Source organism: Galeopterus variegatus, unplaced genomic scaffold (genome assembly GCF_000696425.1).
Source record: "Galeopterus variegatus unplaced genomic scaffold, G_variegatus-3.0.2 Scaffold3776, whole genome shotgun sequence".
In the NCBI taxonomy this organism is placed as follows: Eukaryota; Metazoa; Chordata; class Mammalia; order Dermoptera; family Cynocephalidae; genus Galeopterus; species Galeopterus variegatus.
The window spans coordinates 39,570-66,791 of record NW_007729887.1 but is presented as its reverse complement, the minus strand read 5'-3'; the positions used below and the strand labels follow the sequence as shown (position 1 = coordinate 66,791).

The 27,222-nt window shown below is 40.4% G+C and overlaps 1 protein-coding gene and 1 non-coding gene across 3 annotated transcripts in view; both read right to left on the bottom strand.

Annotated features, from left to right (window-relative positions):
• MTRF1 (mitochondrial translational release factor 1) overlaps positions 1–27,222 on the bottom strand; it is a 47,885-nt gene that overhangs the window by 7,137 nt on the left and 13,526 nt on the right. Inside the window, exons 5-9 of one of the 2 annotated variants that reach the window (XM_008585957.1) lie at positions 23,284–23,456; positions 19,073–19,190; positions 8,014–8,150; positions 4,272–4,370; positions 3,416–3,935 (exon numbers count right to left, since the gene is read on the bottom strand). In XM_008585957.1, the coding sequence (XP_008584179.1) occupies positions 3,879–3,935; positions 4,272–4,370; positions 8,014–8,150; positions 19,073–19,190; positions 23,284–23,456 (584 nt within the window). In that variant the 3' untranslated portion in view covers positions 3,416–3,878. Of the gene's footprint in view, positions 1–3,415; positions 3,936–4,271; positions 4,371–8,013; positions 8,151–19,072; positions 19,191–23,283; positions 23,457–27,222 lie in introns of those variants that run through there. The other variant, XM_008585956.1, reaches the window with a different exon arrangement.
• TRNAI-GAU lies at positions 5,987–6,060 on the bottom strand. Its single transcript has one exon. It is a non-coding gene; the product is annotated as a tRNA-Ile (tRNA).

Sequence of the window (27,222 nt, the reverse complement as noted above, 5' to 3'; positions counted from 1 at the left end):
CTAAAAAATCCCTCTAAATACATAAGTCAACCACAGTACCCTCTTATCCTCTTTACCCATTCCAAAAACCAAAACAGAAATTTTGTCCTTCCTGGGCCTAGCTGGGTATTTTAGGGCCTGGATCCCCAACTTTTCCCTAATGGCCCGCCCGTTGTACAATCTGGCCAAGGGGGACCCAAATGACCCCTGTCCTCCTCCCCTAACAAGACATTCCAAAAACTCCACCAAGCTCTGGTTAGTGCTCCTGCTTTACATCTTCCTGACCTCACCAAACCCTTTTCACTCTATATCCATGAAAGAGAAGGTCAAGCCTTAGGACAAACATATGGCCCCTCCTTCGCCCCAGTAGCATATTTATCCAAACAACTTGACCCCACTGTATGCAGGTGGGCCCCCTGCCTCCGGGTTCTGGCAGCCAGAAACGCATTACAAAAAGAAGCATACTTTAATGTTAGCATCTGTAACACAGAACATTTAAAGTTTTGATCTAGGTATGAACTAATCTTATATTGAATCTTTCTTGAATGGTCCTAAAGTTGAACTTTTGGTGGGTGTATACATCTATTTCTTGAATTAAACTGTAAAGGAAAGGATATGTCTTAATATCTTTGTATTCCTCTATATATATAGACCAGCATATAGTAAAACCTCAATTAAACTCCAAAATTAAACAGAAAGCAAAAACACTATGATGTAATTTTAAAATTTAGATTTATGATATTTTGAACATAATATGAAGTTGCTTATAAAATCACTGTACTTGGGGTTCAAATTATTACGGTATTATCAAGGTGACTTAATCTTTGGAACTGATGTAAAAAGGATTATCACTGTTACTGATAATTACAACACATTTAGAATTGAATTGGATTAACCAGAGTGCTAAAGTTACAAAGATAAAAGATGAATGAGTTGCAGTTCCTAACTTTCAGAAGCTAATGATCTAGTGGAATAGCTACAAAAATATCACAAAATAATACAACAAATTAAAAAATAAAGAAGACAGCAAGTTTGGGGAAGAGACATTAACTTTGACAGAAAGGTGGCATCAAGGAAAGATTCAGGAAGAAAGAAAAATTTGAATTCGATCTTACAGAGAACAGTATTTCCCCAAATAGAGATGAGCAGAACATTTTAGTCAAAAGAATGAGTATTAAGAAAGGCAGGTCAACAAACTACATTGAAAGCCCAAGGCGAGGAGAAATTTCCAATGTAATTCGAGTATAGAACAGGAGATAAGACTGATGCTAAGAAATCTGCACAAGGACTTTGGGAAACAGAAAAAAATGTGAAACAATGCATTACATGGTAATCTATGCTTATTATCTACATAAATAAAAACTAAAAAATAAAGTGACCTATAGGGGAAATCATAGTAAGAATACTGGGTAATCTCACAGAGCCAAAGACAGGAATGTAGAGGGCTGCTGTGACCACGTTGGGAATGACACTGGGCCTCAGGAATAAATAAATGTGGGAATTCACATCATCAGTGTTCTTTCTATACATTTCCCATTCTTTTTTTTCTCAGTCTATCGGTTCTGTTCTTGTCTCACTGAAGATGCTTTCTCCCCATGGCTGGAAATGTGGCTTCTAACCTCTTATAAGCTTTATATATTTCACCTTTAGCCACCAAGAGAGAGAAAGACCCTTTGCATCTACAGTTTAAAAATTCCGGGGCCGGCCCGGTGGCGCACTGGATAAGTGCGCCGCTTGGGAAGCACGGTGGTGCTCCTGTCCGAGGGTTCAGATCCCACATACAGACCGGTTCCCGCTCACTGGCTGAGCGAGGCGCGGGGGCAACACCGAGGGTTGCAATCCCGTTGCCGGTCCCCGGTCCGGTACGGGGGCAACACTGAGGGTTGCGATCCGTTGCCGGACACGGAAAAAGACAAAAGACAAAAATAAATAAATAAATAAAAAATAAAAATTCCGGGAGGAAACTCATTGGCTGGGGCTGTTTAGATGTCCACTCCAAAAAAAAAAAAAAAATAGATGTCCACTCCAGATAAGTAAATTATTGTCAGGATCATAAACGTGTAAGATTATAGCAGCTTCAACAGGAACTATGTTGATGGGAGTAGAAAGAAGGGCAAGTTCTAGAAGAAGAGAGGAGAGCTGAGCAAAACATCTTACAGATGTTTACTTTCTTTCCTATCCACCTTTTCTATTCTTTCCAGTAGGCTGTTGCCCGGGGTTAAGGTTCTTATCAATTTTCCAACCTCTTATATGATTCAGTTCCTAAATTATTCATTCCTACTAGTCTCTTTACTATCCTTCACACAAATTTTTCAAAATTTTATATTTAATTGACAAAAAATAATTGTATATAATTATGGGGTACAATATGATGTTTACGATGTGGAATGATTAAATCAGGCTAGTTAACAAATCCATCATCTCACATATTTATCATCTTCTTGTGGTGAAAACATTTAAAATCTACTCTTAGCAATTTTGAAATATACAATGCATTATTATTTATTATAGTCACCATTCTGTGCAAGAGATCACTAAAGCTTATTCTGTCTAACTGAAACACTATGACCTTTAACATCTCCCCTTACCCCATCCATCCCCTCCCCCTGCACACATATTTTAATGTTGTCTACAACTACAGTATATTTTTCTCATGCTGTTTTCAAACTTTTTCCTTTCACTAATATGGAATGTTTTCTTTCTTTCCAATAGAGTGTAGTGATTATTGGGGAATATCAATATAATTTTTCTTAGTATTTCTGAGTCTGACATGCTAGTTTAGTTAGTAGAAACATAATTAACATTTAGGCCAGAGTCAGATATTTTATATGTAAAAGCCAGTTACCTTCCTCTTTTTCATGACTAAATACTATACTAGTATATAACTGCATGCCCATCTAAAAGATATTATTACTTGTCAAAAGAATGTGGCTGTCTTAGGGAAAACTGTCACCACTACCAGAAAAAAAAACTGAAAGAATATAGTGTAATTACAACGATATGGCCAAAGATGTTTGGTTAATACTGTGTGTTTCCTGAGGAAAGGGAAGTTAGCAAATGTTTTCCTGTTTTCAACATACCTACTATGTACCTATCTATGCAAGACAACCTTATACTACTGAGGAGACAGAGAAAGTGGCATGAGATACACAGAAATTTATAAATTTATTTAAAAAACATATTTTCCTTGCAAAATTGGGACTATAATTTTGAGTATGAAATGAGACAAAATTAAGTGAAAGAAGTCTTAGTTGTCACACTGCACCAAGGAAAAGGATCAAAACTGTCTTCTGCCTTTTCCACATAGTTCTTTATGGGAACCAGTTCACTTTCCTCTTCAGTGGCAGCAAAAGGGAAATTCTTCTGTGCTTCATCATTAATGTACTAATGTCAGTGGTCCTTGCTAGATGGTATTTAGGTAGGTTAATGTTCAGTCTTGACAGGGTCTTTTCCCCAACAGAATTAACTCTAACACCTGAATCTAATGAATACACATTGTGGTAGGCAATACTCTAAGATGCCCTCTGGTGTACACACCATGTATAATTCCATCTCTTGAGTGCAGACAGAACCTGTGAATATGATGGAGTATCACTCCAGTGATCAGGTGACTAATCAGTTGACTCTGAGTTAATCAAAAAGACATTATCCAGGTAGGCTTGACCTAATCAGGTAAGTCCTTGAAAAGGCCAGAGCCATTTGTGCAAGAAAAGATCCAAAGTGAGCAACTTCTGGCTGACTGTCAGTATGTAGGAGCCGAGAGCAACTTCCAGCTGACTGTCAGCATGAGAATGAGGGCTTTAATCCTACAACTCAAGGCAATGGAATTCTGCTGACCACATGAGCTTGGGAGAGGAAGCCGAGCTCCAGGAAAGCATGTAGCTGGCCACACCTTCATTTCAGAATTGTGAAACCCTGAGCAGAGAACTGAGCTCACTCGTGCCCAGATTTCTGACCTATATAAATCATGAGATAATGAATTTATGGTAATCTGTTACCCAGCAATAGAAAACTAATAAACATGTATACATGTAGACTGAATATATGTTAATACATTGTGATTGCATAACGAAGAATATGGAATTTGAAAAGATAAAGACAACTGTTTCAAATTGGCATAAAGATCATATTTCTTACCAAGAAACAAAAAATGTCTGCAAATTTGAGGGTATAAATATAAATTAGTTTAAAAATTTTAAATTACTTGATAATATTTTAGACAAAACTCTCTAGAATTTGACTGTACTTTCTTTGAAAGTCGAAGGTACATAAAGCATACTCAATAATATTACCTTAATATCACGAACTTCATATGCTATCCTGTGGTCAGTGACTCTATCCTGGTTGAAATTATACGTCCGAATTCTTTCTGACTGGGCTCTTGTTCCCACCTGTGCCATAACAAAAAACAATTCATATTTTAACTTTATAAATACCTTTATTACAATGGAAAAAGTACTTGTAAGTGACTTTCCTATTTTAACAGTTTAAATATTTTCTAAAAGTCATATATACAAAGTGACAAGAAACAAGAATGGGCAGAACTTAATGTTTAAGACTACAGGTTTGTGAAGTTTAGTTACAGAATAAGAATGAATGTCTCTGTGATACTTCAAACTCCAAATATTTAAATCCAAATTAATCATCTTCCCACCCCAATCAGTTCTTCCTCCTGCTCTATAAATGACATCACCCTGTGTTCCTTTTTATCCAAGTAGGAAACTCTGACATTCTGCAATTTAACAAACATTTAGTGGGAGCTTACTATGCCAGGCTTTGATATAGATGCTGGGGGTGAGGCCACCTTCAATTCACCCTGTTCTCTAACTACCCATTACCAGTTGATCTCAAAGGTCTCTTATTATACCCTGTCATTTCCATTTCTACTATCATTCAAGGGCTCATTACTTTTCCCTATATTCCTGGAAAAATCTCCTGGTTAATCTTCCATTTTTCTGCTTACATCGTGTGGCCCTGCTTGGTCTTCCAAAAGCAGTTTTCTTTTTTTTTTTTTTAAAAAAGATGACCGGTAAGGGGATCTTAACCCTTGACTTGGTGTTGTCAGCACCACGCTCACCCAGTGAGCAACCGGCCATCCCTATATGGGATCCGAACCCGTGGCCTTGGTGTTATCAGCACCGCACTCTCCCGAGTGAGCCACGGGCCGGCCCCCCAAAAGCAGTTTTCTTTTTTTTTTTTTTAAAGATGACCGGTAAGGGGATCTTAACCCTTGACTTGGTGTTGTCAGCACCACGCTCACCCAGTGAGCAACCGGCCATCCCTATATGGGATCCGAACCCGTGGCCTTGGTGTTATCAGCACCGCACTCTCCCGAGTGAGCCACGGGCCGGCCCCCCAAAAGCAGTTTTCTTTTTTTTTTTTTTAAAGATGACCGGTAAGGGGATCTTAACCCTTGACTTGGTGTTGTCAGCACCACGCTCACCCAGTGAGCAACCGGCCATCCCTATATGGGATCCGAACCCGTGGCCTTGGTGTTATCAGCACCGCACTCTCCCGAGTGAGCCACGGGCCGGCCCCCCAAAAGCAGTTTTCTGATGAATTTTCTTCTTTGGTTCCTTCTTGTCTACTAAACAGACACAGTTCAACTCAGCATTCAAGGTATTTCATAACATGGCCATAACTTCTAAATGTTATTTCTGAAAATTATGTGCACCTCTATAATACCACTTATTATGCCATATCATTATTATGTGTGTGTCTGTTAACTCTACTAAAAACATCTTCTCAAAGGATGCCCCTTCCTGACACTCTCCTATCATCTCTGCATTTCTGTTCCAAGCAATTAAAATATGTTCTCTTCCTTCTTTGAAACCCCTTACACTAGATACCATAGTTCACCTCATGCTATGGTTATTTGTACTTTAGTCTGCTTATCTCCCCTACCTGCCCAACATATGATATACACCGCACACTCTCTCAATTGCTTTCACTTTAAAAAAAAAATGATTTTTAAAATTTTATTTATTATTTTATTTTGTTTTTTTGCTGGCTGGTATAGGGATTGAACCCCGGATCTTGGTGTTATCAGCACCACGCTTTAACCAGCTGAGCTAACCAGCCAGCTTACTTTCACTTTTAAAGATTTCAAAAAAGATTTCTACCATTTTCTTAAATCCTAAGGAAAGCAATATGAAACTAAACTCCTATTCATCAGGAGAATTTAAAACAATTACAGATTCCTAAGCCCAACCTCAGATAGACTGCATCAGGAATTATGTATTTTGAAGACATTCCCTAGGCCAACCATTCTGATAATTGGTCAGGTTTGGAAACTACCATTCCAGAGCACCATATTAATGGCCAGGACCCCACTCCAAATCAATTGCAACAGAATCTCTGGGGGTGGGGCCTGGGTATCTACAAAGCTCTTTAGGGATAAGTGGAGCCAGGGCTGAGAATATGCCATAATGTCCTTCATATAAAAGCCACTGTACATATTAGTTAAAGACATACACACAACAATTTGCATAAGACCAATCTTGAATACTTATGTGGAACCTTTGGTGCCAAAATGTCAAATGGCAAGTTAAACTCCAGTGTCTTTCATTAATTCAAATGTGGCAGAGTCCATAGTGTTTATATTATCACTTATTTGCCAAGAAGTAATGCATGTAAATGAGCGTTCCTATCTGCAAATATACATACTGATGCTGTTCCACAAGCAGGGATCACCACAAATAGAGTATTAATATATGAGCATACTTCAAAAAGTTCATGGAAAGATTCATATTACCTTTTTCTCTTTTTTTTCTTTCTAAAAAAGATGACCGGTAAGGGGATCTTAACCCTTGACTTGGTGTTGTCAGCACCACACTTACCCAGTGAGCTAACTGGCCATCCCTATATGGGCTCTGAACCCGTGGCCTTGGTGTTATAAGCACCACACTCTCCCGAGTGAGCCACAGGCCAGACCCATATTACCTTTTAATTCTATTTTTCCACAAACTTTTTAAAGTACACCCATATTATTTATCCTGCCACTTTTACTATTTGCAAGTTAGAATGTGGGTAAAGACAGCTAAAAGGACTAAAGTGTGAAAAGACTAGGACACATCTAGGTGAAAAGAAGAATTAATATTTAGGTTTATACAAATTTAGTATCCTAAAAGCAACATCTTTCAAATTTTTTTTTTTTTTTTTTTTTTTTAAAAGATGACCGGTAAGGGGATCTTAACCCTTGACTTGGTGTGGTCTGCACCACGCTCAGCCAGTGAGCAAACCGGCCATCCGGCCATCCCTATATAGGATCCGAACCTGTGGCCTTGGTGTTATCAGCACCGCACTCTACCGAGTGAGCCACGGGCCGGCCTAACATATTTCAAATTTAATTTACCATAACACACCTATCTGCAAGTAACACAAAAGCATAGCTATTTCTGTGTTCCATTTTTCCCTTCCAGCCTCTTTCAAAGACAAACTTTACTTATTTTAGAATTTAAATTAAAAAATTTTGTTTACTTAAAACAATAACATTTATTCATTTTGCTTAGAATTTATCTATTTATGAATTTCAATAATCAAATATAAATAAATCAAAAATTACCAAAGGGTATATAGTGAAAAATAAATCTCCCTTCTATTCCTTGTCCCCAGACTCCATCAGTAGCAACCACTGTTCCCAGTTTTTTGTGGTTCCTTTTATTTTTGATCCCCCATAGAGTTATAATAAAAGCATAGGTTTTTAAATAAAAAATTGAAAATCTTTTAACTTCCAAAGAATTATTTTGCCTTTTAAACTAATTTCCTTTTAAGACAGTTATGAAATAAACAATGGGGGGAAACAATTGGGAAATCATTTTTAGTTTACACATCTCTCATCCACACATTTGCAAACTGGCATGCCCAAGTTTAGCCATAATTCATCAGTCCATGTGCATTTAAGTTACTGCTTATTAACAAACGAACACGTTTCCCAGTGCTCAAGACATTTTTATTTGAACAAGAACACTACACTTTCTACATAAAATAACTTTTGTACAGAGTTATTAAATTACTACACTAAATAAATCTTACCTGCAGTTTTCTAGTGCTCTGTTGTTGACATTTGTCTTTCTCAATAATCTGCTGGTAGAGTCTGGCTCTCAACACACGCAGTGCTATTTCTTTATTTTTTATCTGTGATCGTTCTTGTTGGCATTCTACTACAAGCCCTGAAAAATAACAGGGATCAAAAGTAAATTGAAACTGGGCTGGCCCGGTGGCGCACTCGGTAGAGTGTGGCGCTTGGGAGCGTGGCGGCGCTCCTGCCCAGGGTTCGGATCCCATATAGAGACCAGTCCGCTCACTGGTTGAGCGCGGTGCGGGCGCGACACCGAGGGTTGCGATCCCGTTGCCGGTCGCGGTACGGGTGCGACACCGAGGGTTGCGATCCCGTTGCCGGTCGCGGTACGGGTGCGACACCGAGGGTTGCGATCCCGTTGCCGGTCGCGGTACGGGTGCGACACCGAGGGTTGCGATCCCGTTGCCGGTCGCGGTACGGGTGCGACACCGAGGGTTGCGATCCCGTTGCCGGTCGCGGTACGGGTGCGACACCGAGGGTTGCGATCCCGTTGCCGGTCGCGGTACGGGTGCGACACCGAGGGTTGCGATCCCGTTGCCGGTCGCGGTACGGGTGCGACACCGAGGGTTGCGATCCCGTTGCCGGTCGCGGTACGGGTGCGACACCGAGGGTTGCGATCCCGTTACCGGTCACAAAAAAAGACAAAAAGGAAAAAAAAAAAAAGAAGTAAATTGAAGCCTCCACAGGCCAGATTAAGATAGAACTGAGGAAGATTTTAAAAGAGAAAGGTTAATAAGAAAAGATCCAAAAAGATAAAAACATTTTAGATTTAGTACACTTCAGAAACTGTACCTGGGTTATGATAATAGCAGCTGTAGATGGTGGTTTAGATTCTGATGTCTAAATGAGGTATTTCAGAGGGGAAGACTGAAAGCAGCAACATCTGCAGATGGTTATACATACTTTCATTCCCCGACCTCTGCCTCTCCCTCCTAGCTCATCCAGATCATCTCTGCAGCTCAACAAAAAGTAAATTACTGCCACCCCCGAGGCAGTGCTGCTTCATTCTCTGGAACTCAATAATCCAGCCATTCCCCTTTAAGTCACAAATACCTACACAACTGATGTTTTAAGAATAACTTTAAGGGCCAAAAGGCTGGTGGCTCACTTGGGAGAATGTGGTGCTGATAATACCAAGGCCACAGGTTAAGATCCCTATATAGGGATGGCTGATTAGCTCACTTTGGAGAGCCTGGTGCTGACAACACCAAGTCAAGGGTTAAGATCCCCTTACCGGTCATCTTTAAAAAAAAAAAAAAAAAACTTTATATAAAGAAACCAATGGAAAGAAGCTATCCAAAGTCTTTAAAAGGAACAGTTTATAGTGAAACTGTTTCTGAGTTGCCTGGGTTCTAAATTGAGCTAATCAATACATGTTTCTGGCCAACTTCTGGATTTGTGTGGGTTTGGCCCACCACGTAGCCTAGTTCCTAATCCAAATCTAGCCCTGAAATGGTGACCCTTGAGACTACAGGCTGTGCTGTTCTTAATTTTGCAGCTACCACTCTGAAGGTGTGTGTCCAATTCTGCTCCTAGATACATTAGAGAAGAAGGGTGTTTTTCTTTCTGTTTTTACCACAAAACAAACAAACACAGAAACTCTATTAGCTTAGCCAGCTGCACTGATATGGTGGTAAATATTTTGCTGGAGATTTAAAAAATTTCTGTAACATTCTTTCTACTCTCCAAACTATATTTTCTCCCTGTCTAAATAAGCTACAATTTATACCTCCTAATACTTTTAGTAGGACACCAAGGTTTTACTTATAAGTTTAAACTCATTTCTTAACTGCTTTATTGCAGTGATGTGGTTGCATTGGGGCCATTGACTTGCCTCCATCTTCCAGGCATCTGCCTGGAACTCTTTTTAATGTAGTATCTTCTTTTCACCAACCAAAAGAATATGGAAACTCCCATTTCAAGATGGCCAGATTTTCATGAGTACTTACCAGCTCAGTAATTCCTAAGGGAATCGCTTGACTATATATTTTAATATACTTTCTACAGAGGAATCTATTTAATCATAAGTACTCCCTCAAGAATAAAGGATTTGGAGGAGGGAGGGAGGTACACTGAATAATAGAAGAGCTACTGAAATAAGGAAGTAGGGGGTTGTTAAAGAACTGTAAAAGGAAATGTAAAAGGAATTTTTATCAGTGTTGTTTCAACTCTCTACAGGAAGATTCTAAATTCTAGGTAACAACAGGCTTGTACAAAGTGGGTATTTATTATATATTTGCTGAATAACTAAATATATTATTTAAAAGATTTGCTGTTATGAATGAAAACAAAAATACTGGGGTTTTGGGCCGGCCCGGTGGCGCACTGGATAGTGCGCCGCTTGGGAAGCACGGCGGCGCTCCCGCCCGAGGGTTCGGATCCCACATACGGACCGGTTCCCGCTCACTGGCTGAGCGAGGCGCGGGAGCAGCGCCGAGGGTTGCGATCCCGTTGCCGGTCCCCGGTCCAGTACGGGGGCAACACTGAGGGTTGCGATCCGTTGCCGGACACGGAAAAAGACAAAAGACAAAAAAAAAAAAAATACTGGGGTTTTTTTTGTTTTTTTTTTAAAAGATGACTGGTAACGGAATCTCAACCCTTGGCTTGGTGCTGTCAACACCACGCTCAGCCAGTGAGCAAACCAGCCATCCCTATATAGGATCCGAACCCGTGGCCTTGGTGTTATCAGCACCGCACTCTCCCGAGTGAGCCACGGGCCGGCCCAAAAAAATACTGTATTTTTTTTTTTCCTTTTTGTCTTTTTTCGTGACCGGCAATGGATCGCAACCCTCAGTGTCGCGCCCGTACCGGACCGGGGACCGGCAATGGGATTGCAACCCTCGGTGCTGCCCCCCCCCCCCGCTCAGCCAGTGAGCGGCCGGTCTGTATGTGGGATCCGAAACCTCGGCGGGAGCGCCACTGCGCTCCCAAGTGGCGCACTGTAGCAGTGCGCCACCGGGCCGGCCCACAAATCATAATTATTCTTTATGCCCCTTGTCCAACCTCTCCCCTTCCCCCACTTCCTCCCCCTCCCCCTTCTCATTGCCCTAGATTTCTTCTCTCCTCTGAAAGAATAATGGTTACTCTGTTAACTGGTTGCCTAGAAGATCTGTCCAATGCTGAGAGATGTGATCAGGTCCCCCAGTATTATCATAGAGCAGATGTTTCCATCACTCTGAAATGGGTTTTGTGGAAAGAGATATCCTCTTCTTTTCTTTGTCTCTGCTGGTGACTCTTGTATGAATGCACTCCAGTGGTTAGCGGACCATCTACACATGGTGGCTGTGGTGACTAGCTGCTTTTGCAGCAGCCATGGTTATTGTAGTGGCTGTGGTGGGCCACCCATGTGGAGGTGCTGTTTTTGGCATGCTCCTTGGCACTGGCATTATGCCTGGTTGTGGGGTGTGTTTGGTCCCCTTCCCCATGCCTCTGGTCCCTGGGCAGGCCCCAAGGCACTGGCGCCAAGTGCCTGGTTGTGGGAGAGGGGTCCAGTCCCTTTCTCCATGTCCCAGGTCCCTGGGCAGGCCCTGAGGTACTGGCACAGTGTGCCTGGTTGTGGGAGGAGGGTTTGGTCCCCTTCTCCATGCCTCGGATACTCAGGTGGGCCCTGAGGTGCTGGCGTTTTGTGCCTGGTGTGGAAGGAGGGTCCAGTCCCCTTCTGCATGCCTCTGGGCTGGGCGGGCCCTGAGGTGCTGGCGTGGTGTGCCTGGTTGTGGGAGGGGGGTCCAGTCCCCTTCTCCATGCTTCAGGTCCCCAGGCTGGCCCCAAGGCATTGGTGCAGTTTGCCTGGAGGTGGGAGTGGGGTCCGGTCCCCAGATCCAAGCCTCCGGTTTCCAGGCAGGTCCCCAGGTGCTGGTGGTGTGCCTGGGCCAGAATTAATTTTTTGTCCTTTGCTTCTAACACGGGGGAACTTCCTGTGGGAACCAGTAATTGAGCTGTGTGGTAGTTTAAATTGCTACTTTGCTGCTGTTTCCCTAGGAAAGGTTTTTTGTGCAGCTCAGGGTTTAATGGTTGACCTTATAGGTACTTCCGGCTCTCCAGAGACCCGGTGGATCTGTGCTCTGTAGAATCTCTGATCTGGGCCTGAGTGTTTTCATCAAACTGCACCCTATGCAATTCTGCACTCCTGACCATTCTGCTCTGAGTGGTCCTGTGCTGATCAGCTGTCCTTGCTGTGTCTCAGAGTTCTCCCTCTGGGCCCGTCTCTCCCACCGCCCATGCTGCAAACACTTCCCATTGGAGGGGCCCTGCGCTGGTCCCTTGTGATGACTCACCGGCCTCTGAATGGCTCCCTTTCTTCAGTTGTTCTGGCTCCTCACTCCTGCGTGGGTCCATGTGAACCCTATTAGTGGTCTTGTTGTCCTGGGGGCTGCCGCCAAGGCCCTCTTCTCTCCTGCAGCCTCCAAGTAATTCCATCTGAAGTGCACAGCTGTGGCTTCTGCCAGCTCCTGCTCCATGCACTCAACAGCTCGAGCCTTAAAGCAGCCATGGCCCAAAATGCTCAGAGCAGTTTTTTCTTTCTCTCATCATGGTTTCTCCTGCCTTCATGAACTCCATAGGTCTTTCCTCCTCTTCCCCTGAGCTCTAGCGTCCCTGGCTTGGCTGTTGTAAATTTGGTTGATTTGTGGGAGAGAGTGACGCTGCGGACTGTCTATTCCGCCATCTTGTTTGGATCCAAAAATACTGTATTTTGATTCTAAAAAGTCCACTTATAACTTTTTTTTTTTTCTTTTTGTCTTTTTTACTGACCGGTAACGGGATCGCAACCCTCGGTGTCGCGCCCGTACCGGGGACCGGCAACGGGACCGCAACCCTTGGTGTTGCGCCCGCACCATGCTCAGCCAGTGAGGGGGAACCGGTCTCCACATGGGATCCGACCCCTCGGCAGGAGCGCCGCCGCGCTCTCAAGCGGCGCACTCTCCAGTGCGCCACCGGGACGACCCAAAGAAATGTTTTTTTTTTTTCCTTTTTGTCTCTTTTACTGACCGGTAACGGGAAGTCTTAGAAAACTAATTGTATATATATAATATATATGTGAATATCGTATAACTTCGTATAATGTATGCTATACGAAGTTATTACGGATCCAAACCCTCAGCGGGAGCGCCGCCGCGCTCCCAAGCGGCGCACTCTCCAGTGCACCACCGGGCCGGCCCATTACTTATAACTTTTTTAACATCTGGAATTGTAAGGCATCTTTCAAACATTGTCATGTCATAGCTTAATCAGCAGTTTTCAAAAATTTCTTCATAGTAGTAAAAAATAGATGTGTCTTTCAATTGATGGGTTCTTATATCAGATGAAATAAGTTATACATAATCAAAAGATAAATAAAAATCCCTTAACCTTAAAAGTGCAAGCTGATGTAAAAGATTAAACCTGACTTGGAAGATTTAGGTGTTATCAATAATCTATTATGAAGGAAGGCAGTGTAAAGCTTACAGAGGCCCATTTTCCTTCACCAATTGGTAACAAACTAAAAAACCTGCTTTAATAAAGCACAAAATATTCATGTGTTCTCATCTTTCTTTTGATAAATTTCTCCAAAAAAGGTAATTTTTCCCCATATACACATTTAACCATATGTATTACTCTTTCAGTGGTGGAAAATGGAGTTCTCTAGAAGCAGTAGATTAGAAAAAATGTAATCCTTCAGAGTCTGTGGCATGGAGAAAATAGAGTAATGACCTACAGTTCTCATTCTGAATTCTAGCAGAGACATAGTTCCCATTCTAAGGATCTCGGTATAGCAGAAAGGATGGACAAAATGGAAGAAAGGCAATCATCTTTGAAGTACATGATAAAACCATGGCAAGTGTCAAAATATGAAGTAGACTCAAGAAATCACTTGCTCATAACTTCATAGATTCATAAGAGTTAGTATATCTTAACATGCCTTCCCTAAAGAGAAGGTTTAAGGGCAAAAGGCCTCTTTTAAACCAAAGAACCAGATCTAAGTGGCTAAATAGTAATTTGGCTCAAGTAAGTTTAACAATACAATGATAAGTCCCTTTTTGTAAAGTCAGCAATTTATTGCTGCACAGGATGGTTTTATAATCCTTTGATATGTTTTAAAGTACTTTGATACATTTTGTCAGAACTTTGATCATATTTTACCCTATTTTTTTCCCTCATTTTAATTTCAAATTTATCTTAAGCTAATTATTACTATTCTGGACTTCTTATAATATAGGACAATACTCAACAGTACAGGGTGAAACACACTAAGTATTTGACAATCTGTGTCACTTAAGGAAATTATGATAACCTACAAAAAGCACATCCTCATTTTTGGTGAAAAATGATATATTTATGTATGCACAGAAAAGAATTTGAAAGTCAAATTCTTCAAAAAGTCTGTGGAGAGATTCGTGTTATCTTTTAATTCTATTTTCCACAAACCTTTTGAAGTACCCTTGTACAGCAAAGATATATATCAACAATGGTTACCAGGTATCATTATAAATGTTTTATGTTCTTTCTCAGGTATATATTTTAAGTTTTTTTTTTACAGTTTCTTATGGAATACAAATCAATAAATATTGAAAACTGAAGAGAAACTATAAAATTATCCTATTTTGGGATATTTAGGTTGTTTTAACTTTTGCTATTATAAACAGTACAAGCAATCATAATTGGTCAAAAATGAATTTAAAATTTAAAAGTGACATCTGATTACATGATGGCCTTTTCTTTTTAAAAATCACACTAAAACAAGAAAAAGAAACAAACACAAACTCCATCTGAAATAAAACTAGGTGTTGTATGTAATTCCCAAACACAACATATAAAGACAGAAAGTGGATAGAAGAATGGTAAATGACTTAGAAGAGGGAAGGACGGTGAAACCAAACTCATCAGAAACCAGTTTCTGCTGATCAGAAACCAGTCAATATGCCCTGCTGAGGGCCAGAAAGGCTCAGGAATTGAAACACCAGGTATTTCAGAAGTGATGGGTGAGGATCTTAGGGCTTAAAACAGAAAGTATAAAACAAGTAGATCCTCAAGTCCCCTCCCTCAATCTGCAGGAGATGGGAAGTACAGTCTTTGGGGAGTTAAATCAAGAAAGTTCCAGATTTGGGACTAGGTACAAAGGTGAGCAAGTGTGGGCATGGGACTGAAAACAAGAGGGTTAAGTAAAACGCTGCTTATTGAAGAGTGAGACCTTAACCTTACTCTCAGGAATTTCCTGCAGGATCCTTCTTAGGAGAAAAAAAACTATCCACATCTTTTGATTTATAAACACTGACATTTGGAAATCCCTAATAAAAAAGCTGATTAATTGTCTAACTGCCCTACAGTGAAACTTACTAGTGGATATGTGAATAAATGTACTCAGAGCTTTTATTTTTTAAAATTTTTTGTTTTTGTTTTTGGCAGCTGACCAGTACAGGGATTCGAACCATTGGCCTTGGTGTTATCAGCACTATGCTCTCCCAAGTGAGCTAACCAGCCAGCCCCAATTTTGTTTTGTTTTGATCTTATTTTTGGTGGCTGGTGGTACAGGGATCGAACCCTGGACTTTGGTGTTATCAATGCCACACTCTAACCAACTGAGCTATCCAGCCAGCTCACAGCTTTTAGAAACTCACTGTTAACTGTGTACAACCAGTGAAAGATTCCTGAACATTTCCAACATAAAAATAAGACTGAAACAAACAAAACATGAACTGTGAGGAAACAGATATTGCAGAAAGCAGAAAAAAACTTCAGGGATACTAAGATTAATATCCTTAAGCAATAAAAGAAGAAATAAACCAACAAAATAAGAAAAGAATGCTATAAAAAAGGGATACTTCTGAGAACAAGAGTTTTTGAAAGTTTTTTAAGAATAGATTTTAAAAATCAGTAAAAGGGTTGGAAAAAGAACCAAAAAACAAAGTGATAGACAACATGAAAAAAAAGGGAGAAAATTAAATAACAAATCCAAGATGTCTAATATCTGACTATCAGAAATTCCAGGAGGGATCCGAACCCTCGGACGGGAGCGCCGCCGCGCTTCCCAAGCGGCGCACTATCCAGTGCGCCACCGGGCCGGCCCAAAAGTTTTTTAAGAATAGATTTTAAAAATCAGTAAAAGGGTTGGAAAAAGAACCAAAAAACAAAGTGATAGACAACATGAAAAAAAGGGAGAAAATTAAATAACAAATCCAAGATGTCTAATATCTGACTATCAGAAATTCCAGGAAGAACAAAGAAAACATTGACTAAGAAATTATTGAAGAAAATATTTCAGAACTGAAAGGCATAAGCCTCCAAATTGAAAGCAACAAATACAATAAATGAAAAAAGACTTCAATGTTCCAAGTGGAAATGATTTCTAACCAATGAATGACCACTGAATAATCAATGAAATGAGAGGTTAGAGTAAAGCTATTTTCAGATATATAAAGTCCCAAAATATTTACATCTCATGCATCTTGTCAGGAAGCCACTTAAAGATGAGCTTCACTAAAATGAGGGAGTAAATTAAGAGACGATATGGAATCCAAGAAACAGGAGGATCCAACACAGAACAGAGATAAAGGGAATTCCTCCATCACTGGTGACCAGGACAACATCTATGCAGTTCTCTAGAGAGCAACTAGGCCAGACTGCAGCAAGCTGATGGAATGTTCTGTCTCCAAAAAGCATTGGCCCTGTAGAAGATGGATTAGTTTCATTTTACAGAGCTTTTGGAAGATGTAGGAAGACTCAGAGTCAAAGAAAAGTAAGCAAATGAAAAAACAATGAGGTAATTATTATTATTATTATTATTTTTCCTTCTTTGTCTTTTTTCATGACCGATAACGGGATCGCAACCCCCAGTGTCGCGCCTGTACCGTGACCGGCAATGGGATCGCAACCCTTGGTGTCGCGCCTGCACCGCGCTCAACCAGTGAGCAGACCAGTCTATATATGGGATCCGAACCCTCGGCGGGAGAGCCGCCGCGCTCCCAGGTGCCGCACTCTACCGAGTGCGCCACCAGGCCGGCCCCAATGAGGTAATTATTAACTCTAGGAAATAAAATCATAGTATACTACTTGGCTCAGCAGCCAACACTATTTACTTATTCATTATATGAAAACAGTGAAGATTAATTTTGGCAAAATACAAATACTTGGAAAAGGAAAAGAGGGCATATAAGAGCCAAAATTCTCATTTACCACATCAAGAAGTAAATAAATAATCTCTATAATTAATTGGTTAGAAGAGCACTATTTGCCTACTATTTAGAAATAACTGAGGGAATTACCAGAAAAAATAGCTAAAAGAATTTAAAGTGGTTGCCTCTAGGAAATGGGAATTTAGGGTCAAGGAAGACAGAGAGGGAGAGAAGGAAGTGTTGCAGTGAGTTACTGTGAACTCGCAGGGAGAGGCAGGAAACACCAAGGCTTAAAACAGGAAACAAAGTTTATTGATATGCCAGCATTAGCTCAGCAGACTAAAGTCACAAAGGCTAAGCCCCGAATGCATCAGGGCTGTTATTTTTATATTATAGCATTTCTGGGTTTTTGTAACTGGGCAAGGGGGGTGATCTTATGTGGTTATGACTTTGTCTCAGGGTGGAAAATTACAGCAAGAGAGAAACAGAAACAGGGTGGTAAAATTCTGGTACAGCAGTCTGTGACAACTGCAGTGTGGGAAAATGCAGGGCTGCAGCTGCAGCTGGGTCTGTATGACATCCGGGCGGGAGTTCTGGCTATAGCATAGCGTGGCATAGCATGGGTGCCTAATGGCCATAGCTGGGCAGGACACAGCTGGGTAAATACGAGTGCCTCAGAAGAGGTCCAGGGAGCTGCTGTTTGTTATACATTACCATTAGACTTAAAAACTATATAAATGTAATGTAAAAATTAATCAAAAAAAAAAAAGAAATGGGCCGGCCAGTTAGCTCAGTTGGTTAGAGCACATGTTATAACACCAAAGTCAAGGGTTCGAATCTCGTACTGGCCAACTGCCAAGGGAAAAAAAAAAAAAAAAGAAATGGGGCTAGCTTGTTAGTTGACCTGGTTAATGTCCAAGTGGTAACCAGTCCTGCTGGTAACACCAAGGTCAAGGGTTAAGATATCCATATTGGCCAGCTGCCAAAAAGAAAAAGAAATGAAAAAAAAAATCTTCTAAATCAGAAAATGATAGAAATATTTAAAATCACGTTAAGGACTGCAAAACTATCTCACAGTATACAAAAATTACCAATATTCAAAACAACAGCATCAATGCAGCAGAGCCTAATGAAATAGGAGTCGATCTACAAGGTGACAGAGATCCATAGCAGTGGCATTTCTTTTTTTTTTTTCCCTTTTTGTCTTTTTTCATGTCCGGCAACGGACCGCAACCCTCAGTGTTGAGCCCGTACCGGACCGGGACCGGCAACGGGATCGCAACCCTCGGTGCTGCGCCCGCCCCTCGCTCAGCCAGTGAGCGGGAACCGGTCTGTATGTGGGATCCGAACCCTCGGCGGGAGCGCCGCCGCGCTCCCAAGTGGCGCACTGTAGCAGTGCGCCACCGGGCCGGCCCAGCAGTGGCATTTCTAATACTGCTTCTGTGTTTTTTTTGTATTTAGGCCGGAGCACCTCTGGCTGCTCACCCCTGTCCAGAATACCTGGGCAGCTTCTCTGAATAGGTCTGCTCACCAACTGCATCTTTTGAGAGAGGTACCTTTACCAAACAGAAGAGGAATATGAACACAAATAGGGACCTCAGGTCCACAACCACAGTCACACCTTTAAAAGGTTTGTGTAAGGAACCAGACACTGACATAGAACTATTTCCTTCCAAGTGCTGAATAGTTTTTTTTTTTTTTTTTTTTTTTTTAAATATGCCCGGTAAGGGGATCTTACCCCTTGACTTGGTGTTGTCAGCACCACGCTCAACCAGTGAGCTAACCGGCCATCCCTATATGGGATCCGAACCCGCGGCCTTGGTGTTATCAGCACCGCACTCTACCGAGTGAGCCACGGGCCGGCCCTGAATAGTTTTATAAGATGTGAAAAAAGGTTAAAAATACAAAGGCCAAGGGACTTGCTTACCTGTGGGGATATGGACAAGTCTGACAGCACTATCCGTTGTATTAACGTGCTGCCCGCCTGCTCCTTTGGCTCGAAATGTATCTATTCGCAAATCCTTGGGGTCCACTTTCACATCTACCTAGAACAAAAGTATAGCATAAGTAAATTCTACAATCAATCAACACTTTACTACTAAATTTATTCCAGGATTTTAAAAATAAACTGTGCTATTTTGTGTTAAGATAAGTTACAGCCGTTAAACTAAGAGAAGTAACTTACACCATAAACACCATAAAAGAAAGAACCATAAACTCCCTATTCCAAAGGGATGCTATTTTTTAACATTGACAGGATATTATGAGATCAGAGTTATATAATCTTTCAAAAGTTTCATCCTCCATCATTCCACAATTACATACATATAACACACAAAATACATACAAAAATATATGTATATATTGCTGATTCTCATTATTACCGAATCCCTATTTGCAAATTCAGCTACTCACTAAAATTTATTTGTATCCCCCAAATATTGATTTTGGCACTTTCACAGTCATTTGCAGACATACAGTCATTGCGGTCATTTACAGAGCAGCAAAAATTTGAATTGCTCTACATTCACACATTCCCAGCTGAAGTCAGACAAGGAGACATTGCTTTCTGGTTTCAGCTCTCACAGAGATGACTAGAGGACAGAGACCGATAGGGCAGGGCAGGGCAAGAAGCTCCAGCTCTAGGCCCAGTTAGACAGGGTTTGAATCCCAGCTCTGGCACCCATTAGTGGGGCTGCCTTGGGCAAGTCACTTGACACATCTGGGCCTTGTTTTCTCTTTTGTAAAATAAATAAAATAAAATCTATCAGGATAGGTTGTTTTTAGGATTTGAGATTATAATGTGTGTGTGTGTGTACGTGCGTGTGTGTATACTGATTTAGTGAATACTGAACCATTGCTACTTTGTGGTTCAGTATTTGTTAAATCAGTGTTTGCTGCAAATTTATAAAACAAAATTACTGTGAATAATGAAAATCAATTGTGTGTGTGTGTATGTGCATGCATTTATTAGTGGGTTGAATGTTGGCCTCAAAAAGATATGTTCATGTTCTAACTCCGGGAACCTTGTATGGAAAAAGGGTCTTTGCAGATGTAATTGAGTTAAGATGAGATCATCCTGGATAATCTGGATACACCCTATATCCAGTGTTAAGTGTCCTTATAAGAGCCAACCAGAAGAGAGAGAAGACCATCATGTGAATTCAGAGGCAGAGACTAGAGTTGAACAGCTTCAAGCCAAGGAAGCCATCAGAAGATGGAAGATGCAAGGGGATATGAGCCATCAGATAGAGCACGGCCCTACAGACAACTTATTTTGGACTTCTGGCCTCTAGAACTGTGAGAAAATAAACTTTCTGTTTCCTTTTTTTTCTTTTTGGTGGTTGGCCAGTACGGGGATCTGAACCCTTGACTCTGTTGTCTAACAAACTGAACTAACTGGCCAGCTCAATTTCTGTTGTTTCTTAAGCCACCAAGTTTGTGGTAATTTCTTATAGCAGTCTTAGAAAACTAATTGTATATATATAATATATATGTGAATATATATAGATTTACACAAATAGTTACACATATGTTGTTTTGGAGGGGAAATCTAACATTTTGTTCCACATTTATCATTTATTTGTATGAAAGACACATAGCAAATGTGACTTTCTCTTTGTAAAGTACACTAACAATAGGGTCAAGCTTAGTTGGTTGTTCTTTTGTATGTTTCCTCTAAAATGAGTATTACACAGTGAAGAAAGAGATTATACAGCTTTTTAAAAAATATGCCCGTGTTCGCTTACCTTAAAATTTTAATAAGCACTAAAGAGATTAAGAGTAATTTCCCTTTTTTTTGGTTACAGTATTAAGTAGTTATACAGCAAATGTGTGGATATCATATGTCATATTCTCCCAAATGTCACAGAAACTACCTAATGACTTTGGGGAAATTCTGAACACAGAAAGAGTGACTTACTAATGTACAAAGAATGTCAATTAACAGAACATGACCTTTTTCTTTTAGAAAAGTGAAGTTCCACTAAATGAATTTCATTTTCAAGAATATGAAGACAAAAAAGGGGGTAGGTGGGAATGGGGTGGAAGGAATAAGGATGGAAGCAAGACAACTCTATGGTTTTGATTTTAAATCATATGAACGTTTACCTACACCAAAAATAAAATTAAATAAAAAAGGAAAGAAAAATCAAATCCTAAAATTAAATACAAACAAAACCAAATGAACCAATATAATTATCATAATGAAAACATAACTACACACACAAAAGTATTTCAGATGGTTTTTGAACACTGTGCTCTCACCATGCATTCTTGGCACAATATATTCTAAGGACAAAAGTCTTGAACATTACTCAGTAGTTTACTATTAGTAATGTTAGTATCTCAATTTAGATCTGAGGCAGGATAGTGCAAGACACGCCTGGAACATCTAACTGTACCAGAAAGCAAGACTCAAAGACTGATGGGGTCATTTCAAATGGACAAAAGGGGTACTCTATAAAGGCTACTACTGCCAAATTTGGGACAATTTGAACATCAAAAAGAATAATAATTATAACTCACTGAATTAAACATAAATCCATGAGTCTATAATGAGGAACTTGATATGTTACTATAGAATAAGATCAAATAAAAGAGAAAGCAAGCAAGGGGGAGGGAAGAGAAGGTAGCAGGGAGGAAAGTTCTTTATAGAACAATGCCAGTTAATAAATGTAGAAAGAATGACAGAATCAGAAAATCACCATCTCGCAACCCAAACCAAATAAATAACTGATTCAGGAGATGATCACCATTTGATATTAAAACCATGGATAAAAGGTTGTTGGAACAGGATATATATATATACCCTAGAGGTTACTTGGTACTTGCAAAAGGAAAAATATACTTTTACAATGGAGATATTTTTGTGGTCACCATCTTAACTAAATGCTCAAATTAAGCTTCACTATAAGTGGGACAATTGGACATTATGTGTCTTCTGATAAGATGCAACATGACCATAACTGCACCTATGAAGTATTCTTGCTTGAAACATGTAACCTGGATGGTTAGGCTCACTTAGAAGAGCATGGTGCTGGTAACACCAAGGTCAAGGGTTTGGATGCCCTTACCAGCCAGCTGCCAAAAAAAAAAAGTGTAACCTGAACGGCATGGAACACTTAGATATAACTTTCAGTATAATACAGGGGATAAAGGAACAAGCTAAAGAGTACCATGAGAAAACAAGCAGATGAATCCGGAACGTGGGACACTCTGTAAGAATCTAGACTCTTCAAAAAGCCAATGTTTTTAAAAAAATTTGGGAGACTGTTACAGAGTGAGAGACATAACAATTAATTGCACTGTGTGAAAATTGACTGGATTCTGGTTTTTAAAAAAAAGCTATAGAAGTATTTAAGGGTTCACTGGGGAAATGGACTAGATATTAGATAATATTACACAATTATGGTTGATTTTCATAGATAATGGTATTGTGTTTATGCAGGAGAATGTACTTATTCTTAAGAGAGGTATGTGGAAGATTTGGGAGGTAAAGTCTTATGGCATCTGCAATATCCTTTACAAGTCTTTAAAAATATATATATACACATATACTTCAAAAGGTTTGTGGAAAAACAGAATCAAAATATACTACGAATCTTTCCATGAACTTTTTGAAGATTGCTTGTATATAGGAATGAAGCAAATGAGAGAAAATGTAAACTGTTGACTTCAGATGAAGATTAGGAAATTTTCATTGTGGTATTCTTTCAACTTTCTGTACTTTAAAAAAAGAAAAAAGGTTATGGAAAAGAAAAATACAGGGAAGACAGCTGTATTCAACTAAAAAGAAATATGGACACCATACAGATATTACATCAATGACCTTAAAATATTACCTGGAAAGTCATTGTTTTTCTTAAGATAAAACTTAGGCAACAACATTAAACAAGCTATGTAGATTCTGTATTTTGAAAAGAAGTGACTTCCATTTTATAAAACAAAACAAAACAAAGCATCTTGGTCATGGATAAGAGGGGCAAACTTTACCATGGGAAGAGTTAAAGATTTCCCATCAGAGACTATAAAGTCCAATCTGTTACCATGAAAAGAACAGATTCTCCTAGAAGCTAAGGCTTCCAGCATAATACTTGTGTACATGGAGTAAGTTTTCAATGCCCGCTGTGAGGTTACCTCATCTGGTTGAGGAAGGACAATAACTGACATTGTTCCTGTGTGAATACGCTGCATCCTTGATGACAGGCCCACCTCAGGGATTCGCTGAACTCGGTGAATCCCACCTTCATACTTCAAATGCTTATAGACATTGTCACCAGAAATTCGGGCAGCTGCATGATGTAGTCCACCTAGGAAAAAAAATCCTGAAATATTAATGAATTCTACATTGAAAGGGATCAGGATCCTAAATGTCCTTAATCTACGGCCTGATTGTGAGTACAGAGCATGAGATGAGAACATGAAGTACAAAACTATATTTTCCCTATTTAAAAGTATTTTTAAAAAGCCATACCAAAATATCATTTGTGGTATCTCTGGGGAATAGAATAACAGATTTTTTATTTTAATTTCTATACTTTGTTTCTAAATTTTCTATAATAAACAAGTTTTGTTTTTAAAATCAGGAAAAAAATACTATTAGAAAAAAATACTGAGACATTTTCTATATTGAATTACGCTGTGCACTCTTAGGCTAATATGGTGCTAACATATAAAAGAATGCTCAACAACAGAATAATTTCATAATGTTGAACAATTCTATAGGTCCTCCCAGTTTTCAAGAATTTATTAAAAGTTAGCTCTTGCTTATTAGTGGAGTGGGAAGATTATCACAAAAAAATCATAATGCCTAGGCTACCTTCTTATCTAACATTTAGTTGCTCTGTGTTTTTATGTGGTGATTCAGAGAAACTGAAAACTATGCTGCTTCAGTGCTGTGCCCTGAAACTAGAGAGAGAGAGAGAGAGAGAGAGAGAGAGAACTATACTACCACTGCTGCTGTTATCTTCCTACCATGCCACTTTATTTTTTGGGGGGGGCAGCTGGCTGGTACAGGGATCAAACCCTGGACGTTGGTGTTATCAGCACCACATTCTACCAGCCAGCCCCTAATATGCTTCTAAGGAAGACAGAGTACTATGAAGTCAGACGTAACCTGCTTGGTTTCTAAAGTCAGCATGTTAGACAAAAATTGGATATAGTTTTATAATACTCTTGAAAATGCCTTATGAAGGTATCTTATCAGAGATAAGTCCAACACAGCTGTTCTTCCTCCAGTGATGGAACATATTACTGCTAGTCTTCTTATATACCAGATAAAGAACCTGACATGCATTTAGGGGACAGATAATATGAAAAATCTAATTGTTCAACACTTACACTAACTGTAGTAAGATGGTCATATTATAAAAAATACCCAGGAACTGAAACAGAGTGAAGCCACTACAAATTTAAACTTCCCATCTCATACTGATACTATACTTTTAAAAGTTATTCCCCCTTCATCCTCTTTACTTCATACTGAGTGTAAACATATGAGCTGAAAAAGAGAAGGCTACAGCTTGACTGAATAAGTTTACAGAGGCAGTGTTAGGCTGCCTAGGTTCAAATTCAAGCTCCTCCTCTTCCTAGCTGTGTGCCTACAGGCAAGTTACTTAATTCGTCCATGCGTGTTGGTTTCCTTATTTGTATATAATAATAATATATAACTAAGGCTACAGCACCACACATCCGAAGGAGGAGCCATTCATATAAAGATTATGTGAGTACTGTCTCAAGGGGTATGTAGGCACATAGCTCTGAATTCAACCTACTCTTCAAGGGTTTTGTGAGGAATAACTGAGATAAACACATGTAGAACATTTAGTACAATGCTGACAATTAGCTGTTGACAAGTATTAGTAATAACTGGTACTACACCAATGGCTCTCCTGGACCAGTGTGATATCTTGTGGAAGGTACAGGCTATCAAGATCTCTGCACACTAAATTGTGACATAGGGCTGGAGATTTGATACACCCCTGAGGCAGGACAGTGAAGGTATATTGCTGGCACTGCCAGATGAAAGAAAACTGCTTCTGGGCCAGCCTGTGGCTCACTCGGTAGAGTGCGGTGCTGATAACACCAAGGCCACGGGTTCGGATCCCATATAGGGATGGCCGGTTGGCTCACTGGCTGAGCCTGGTGCTGACAACACCAAGTCAAGGGTTGAGATCCCCTTACCGGTCATCTTTTAAAAAAAAAAAAAAAAAGAAAGAAAACTGCTTCTGGGCCAGCCTGTGGCTCACTCGGTAGAGTGCGGTGCTGATAACACCAAGGCCACGGGTTCGGATCCCATATAGGGATGGCCGGTTGGCTCACTGGCTGAGCCTGGTGCTGACAACACCAAGTCAAGGGTTGAGATCCCCTTACCGGTCATCTTTTAAAACAAAAAAAAAAAAAGAAAGAAAACTGCTTCTGGGCCAGCCTGTGGCTCACTCGGTAGAGTGCGGTGCTGATAACACCAAGGCCACGGGTTCGGATCCCATATAGGGATGGCCGGTTGGCTCACTGGCTGAGCCTGGTGCTGACAACACCAAGTCAAGGGTTGAGATCCCCTTACCGGTCATCTTTTAAAACAAAAAAAAAAAAAGAAAGAAAACTGCTTCTGCTGGTCCTTATCAACAGGTATGGAGAAAAAGGCATTTGCCAGATCAACAGGTGCATACCAGGTACCAGGGATATGTTAATTTGTTCACACCTGGTACAGCACCTTCAACTGGAGCAAACACCTGGTTAAACTTTGATAATCTGCTGTCATTCTCTAAGATCCATCTGTATTCTGCACTAGCCAAATAAAAGACCTGAATGGGGATGTGGGAATCACCATCTCTGCATCTTTCAAGCCCTTGATGGTGGCACTAATCTCTGCAATCCCTCTAGGAATGCTGTATTGTTTTTGTTTTACTAATTTCCTAGGTAGCGGCAGTTCTCGTGACTGCCACTTGGCCTTTCTCACCGTAATAGCCCTTGATCCAGAGGTCAGGGAACCAGTGTAGGGATTCTGCCAGCTGCTGAGTATGTCTATTCCAATTACACATTCCAAAACTGAGATCCACATGATGGGTCCCAGGACCCACTGGGCCCACTGTGAGATAGACCTCAGCTAAAATTCATTGATCACCTGACCTCCATAAGCCCCTACTCTGACTGGTGGACCACAGTGACATTTTGGATCTCCTGGAATTAGCATCGGTTCAGAGCCAGTGTCCAGTAGTTCCCAAAAGATTTGATTATTTTCTTATTATTTCTTTTTTCCCTTTCCTTCTAATGCAGTTACCCTGTTAAAACACCATAGGTCCCTTTGGGGAGGCTGGAGAAAGAATAATAGTATAAAGTTTTGGCAGCGTATCAGGGTCGTTCCTTAAGGGGACCCATCCTCCCCTTCATTCAAGGAGTTCTGGGTCTGTAAACTGGCTTATAAGTCTGGGAACTGATTGATAGGCCATGACTCTCTGCTTTTATGACTCAGGTCAGACTTTTGTTCACTTGATCTAGATCTTTTCTCTTTTTTCTAGAACAGATCAAGTAAGAATCAAGTAGGCTTCCTATCCATTTCACTTCTACTAGGAACACCATAATCAATGCCATAAGCGTGCAAGACTCAGGCTATTCTGACTGCTGCTTTGACTGTGCTGTCCACCTTGATTTGGCTGGTGAGTGCTTGGTCCCTGCCACCCTGGGATCCAATTACTCCCACTGCATTTAGGTTTCCCAATTCAACGACCAAAGTTCCCACTGTAAGGTCTGGCCTGTATTGGAGAACGATCACAAGAGCTTTTCAAAGATGCTAGGGCTCCCACTGCAAATTTATTTCTCCTAGTTGTGGTGAAAGGCCTGTCTTCTGGACACATAAAGTTAACCATCACATTACCTTAAATGACATCTCTCCAAATTCAACCGACGAGTAGAGAATAACAAAACATAATTATAAACATTAATCTGTTGAGGGTGGGGAGACAGTGCAATATATTTCACAGAAAATATTTAATTTCATTAGATACCAGGCTTACAGAATAACGGTGTCAGACCTACACTACATATCAAGAGCCATCACCCTCCTCTGCTTCCACAAAG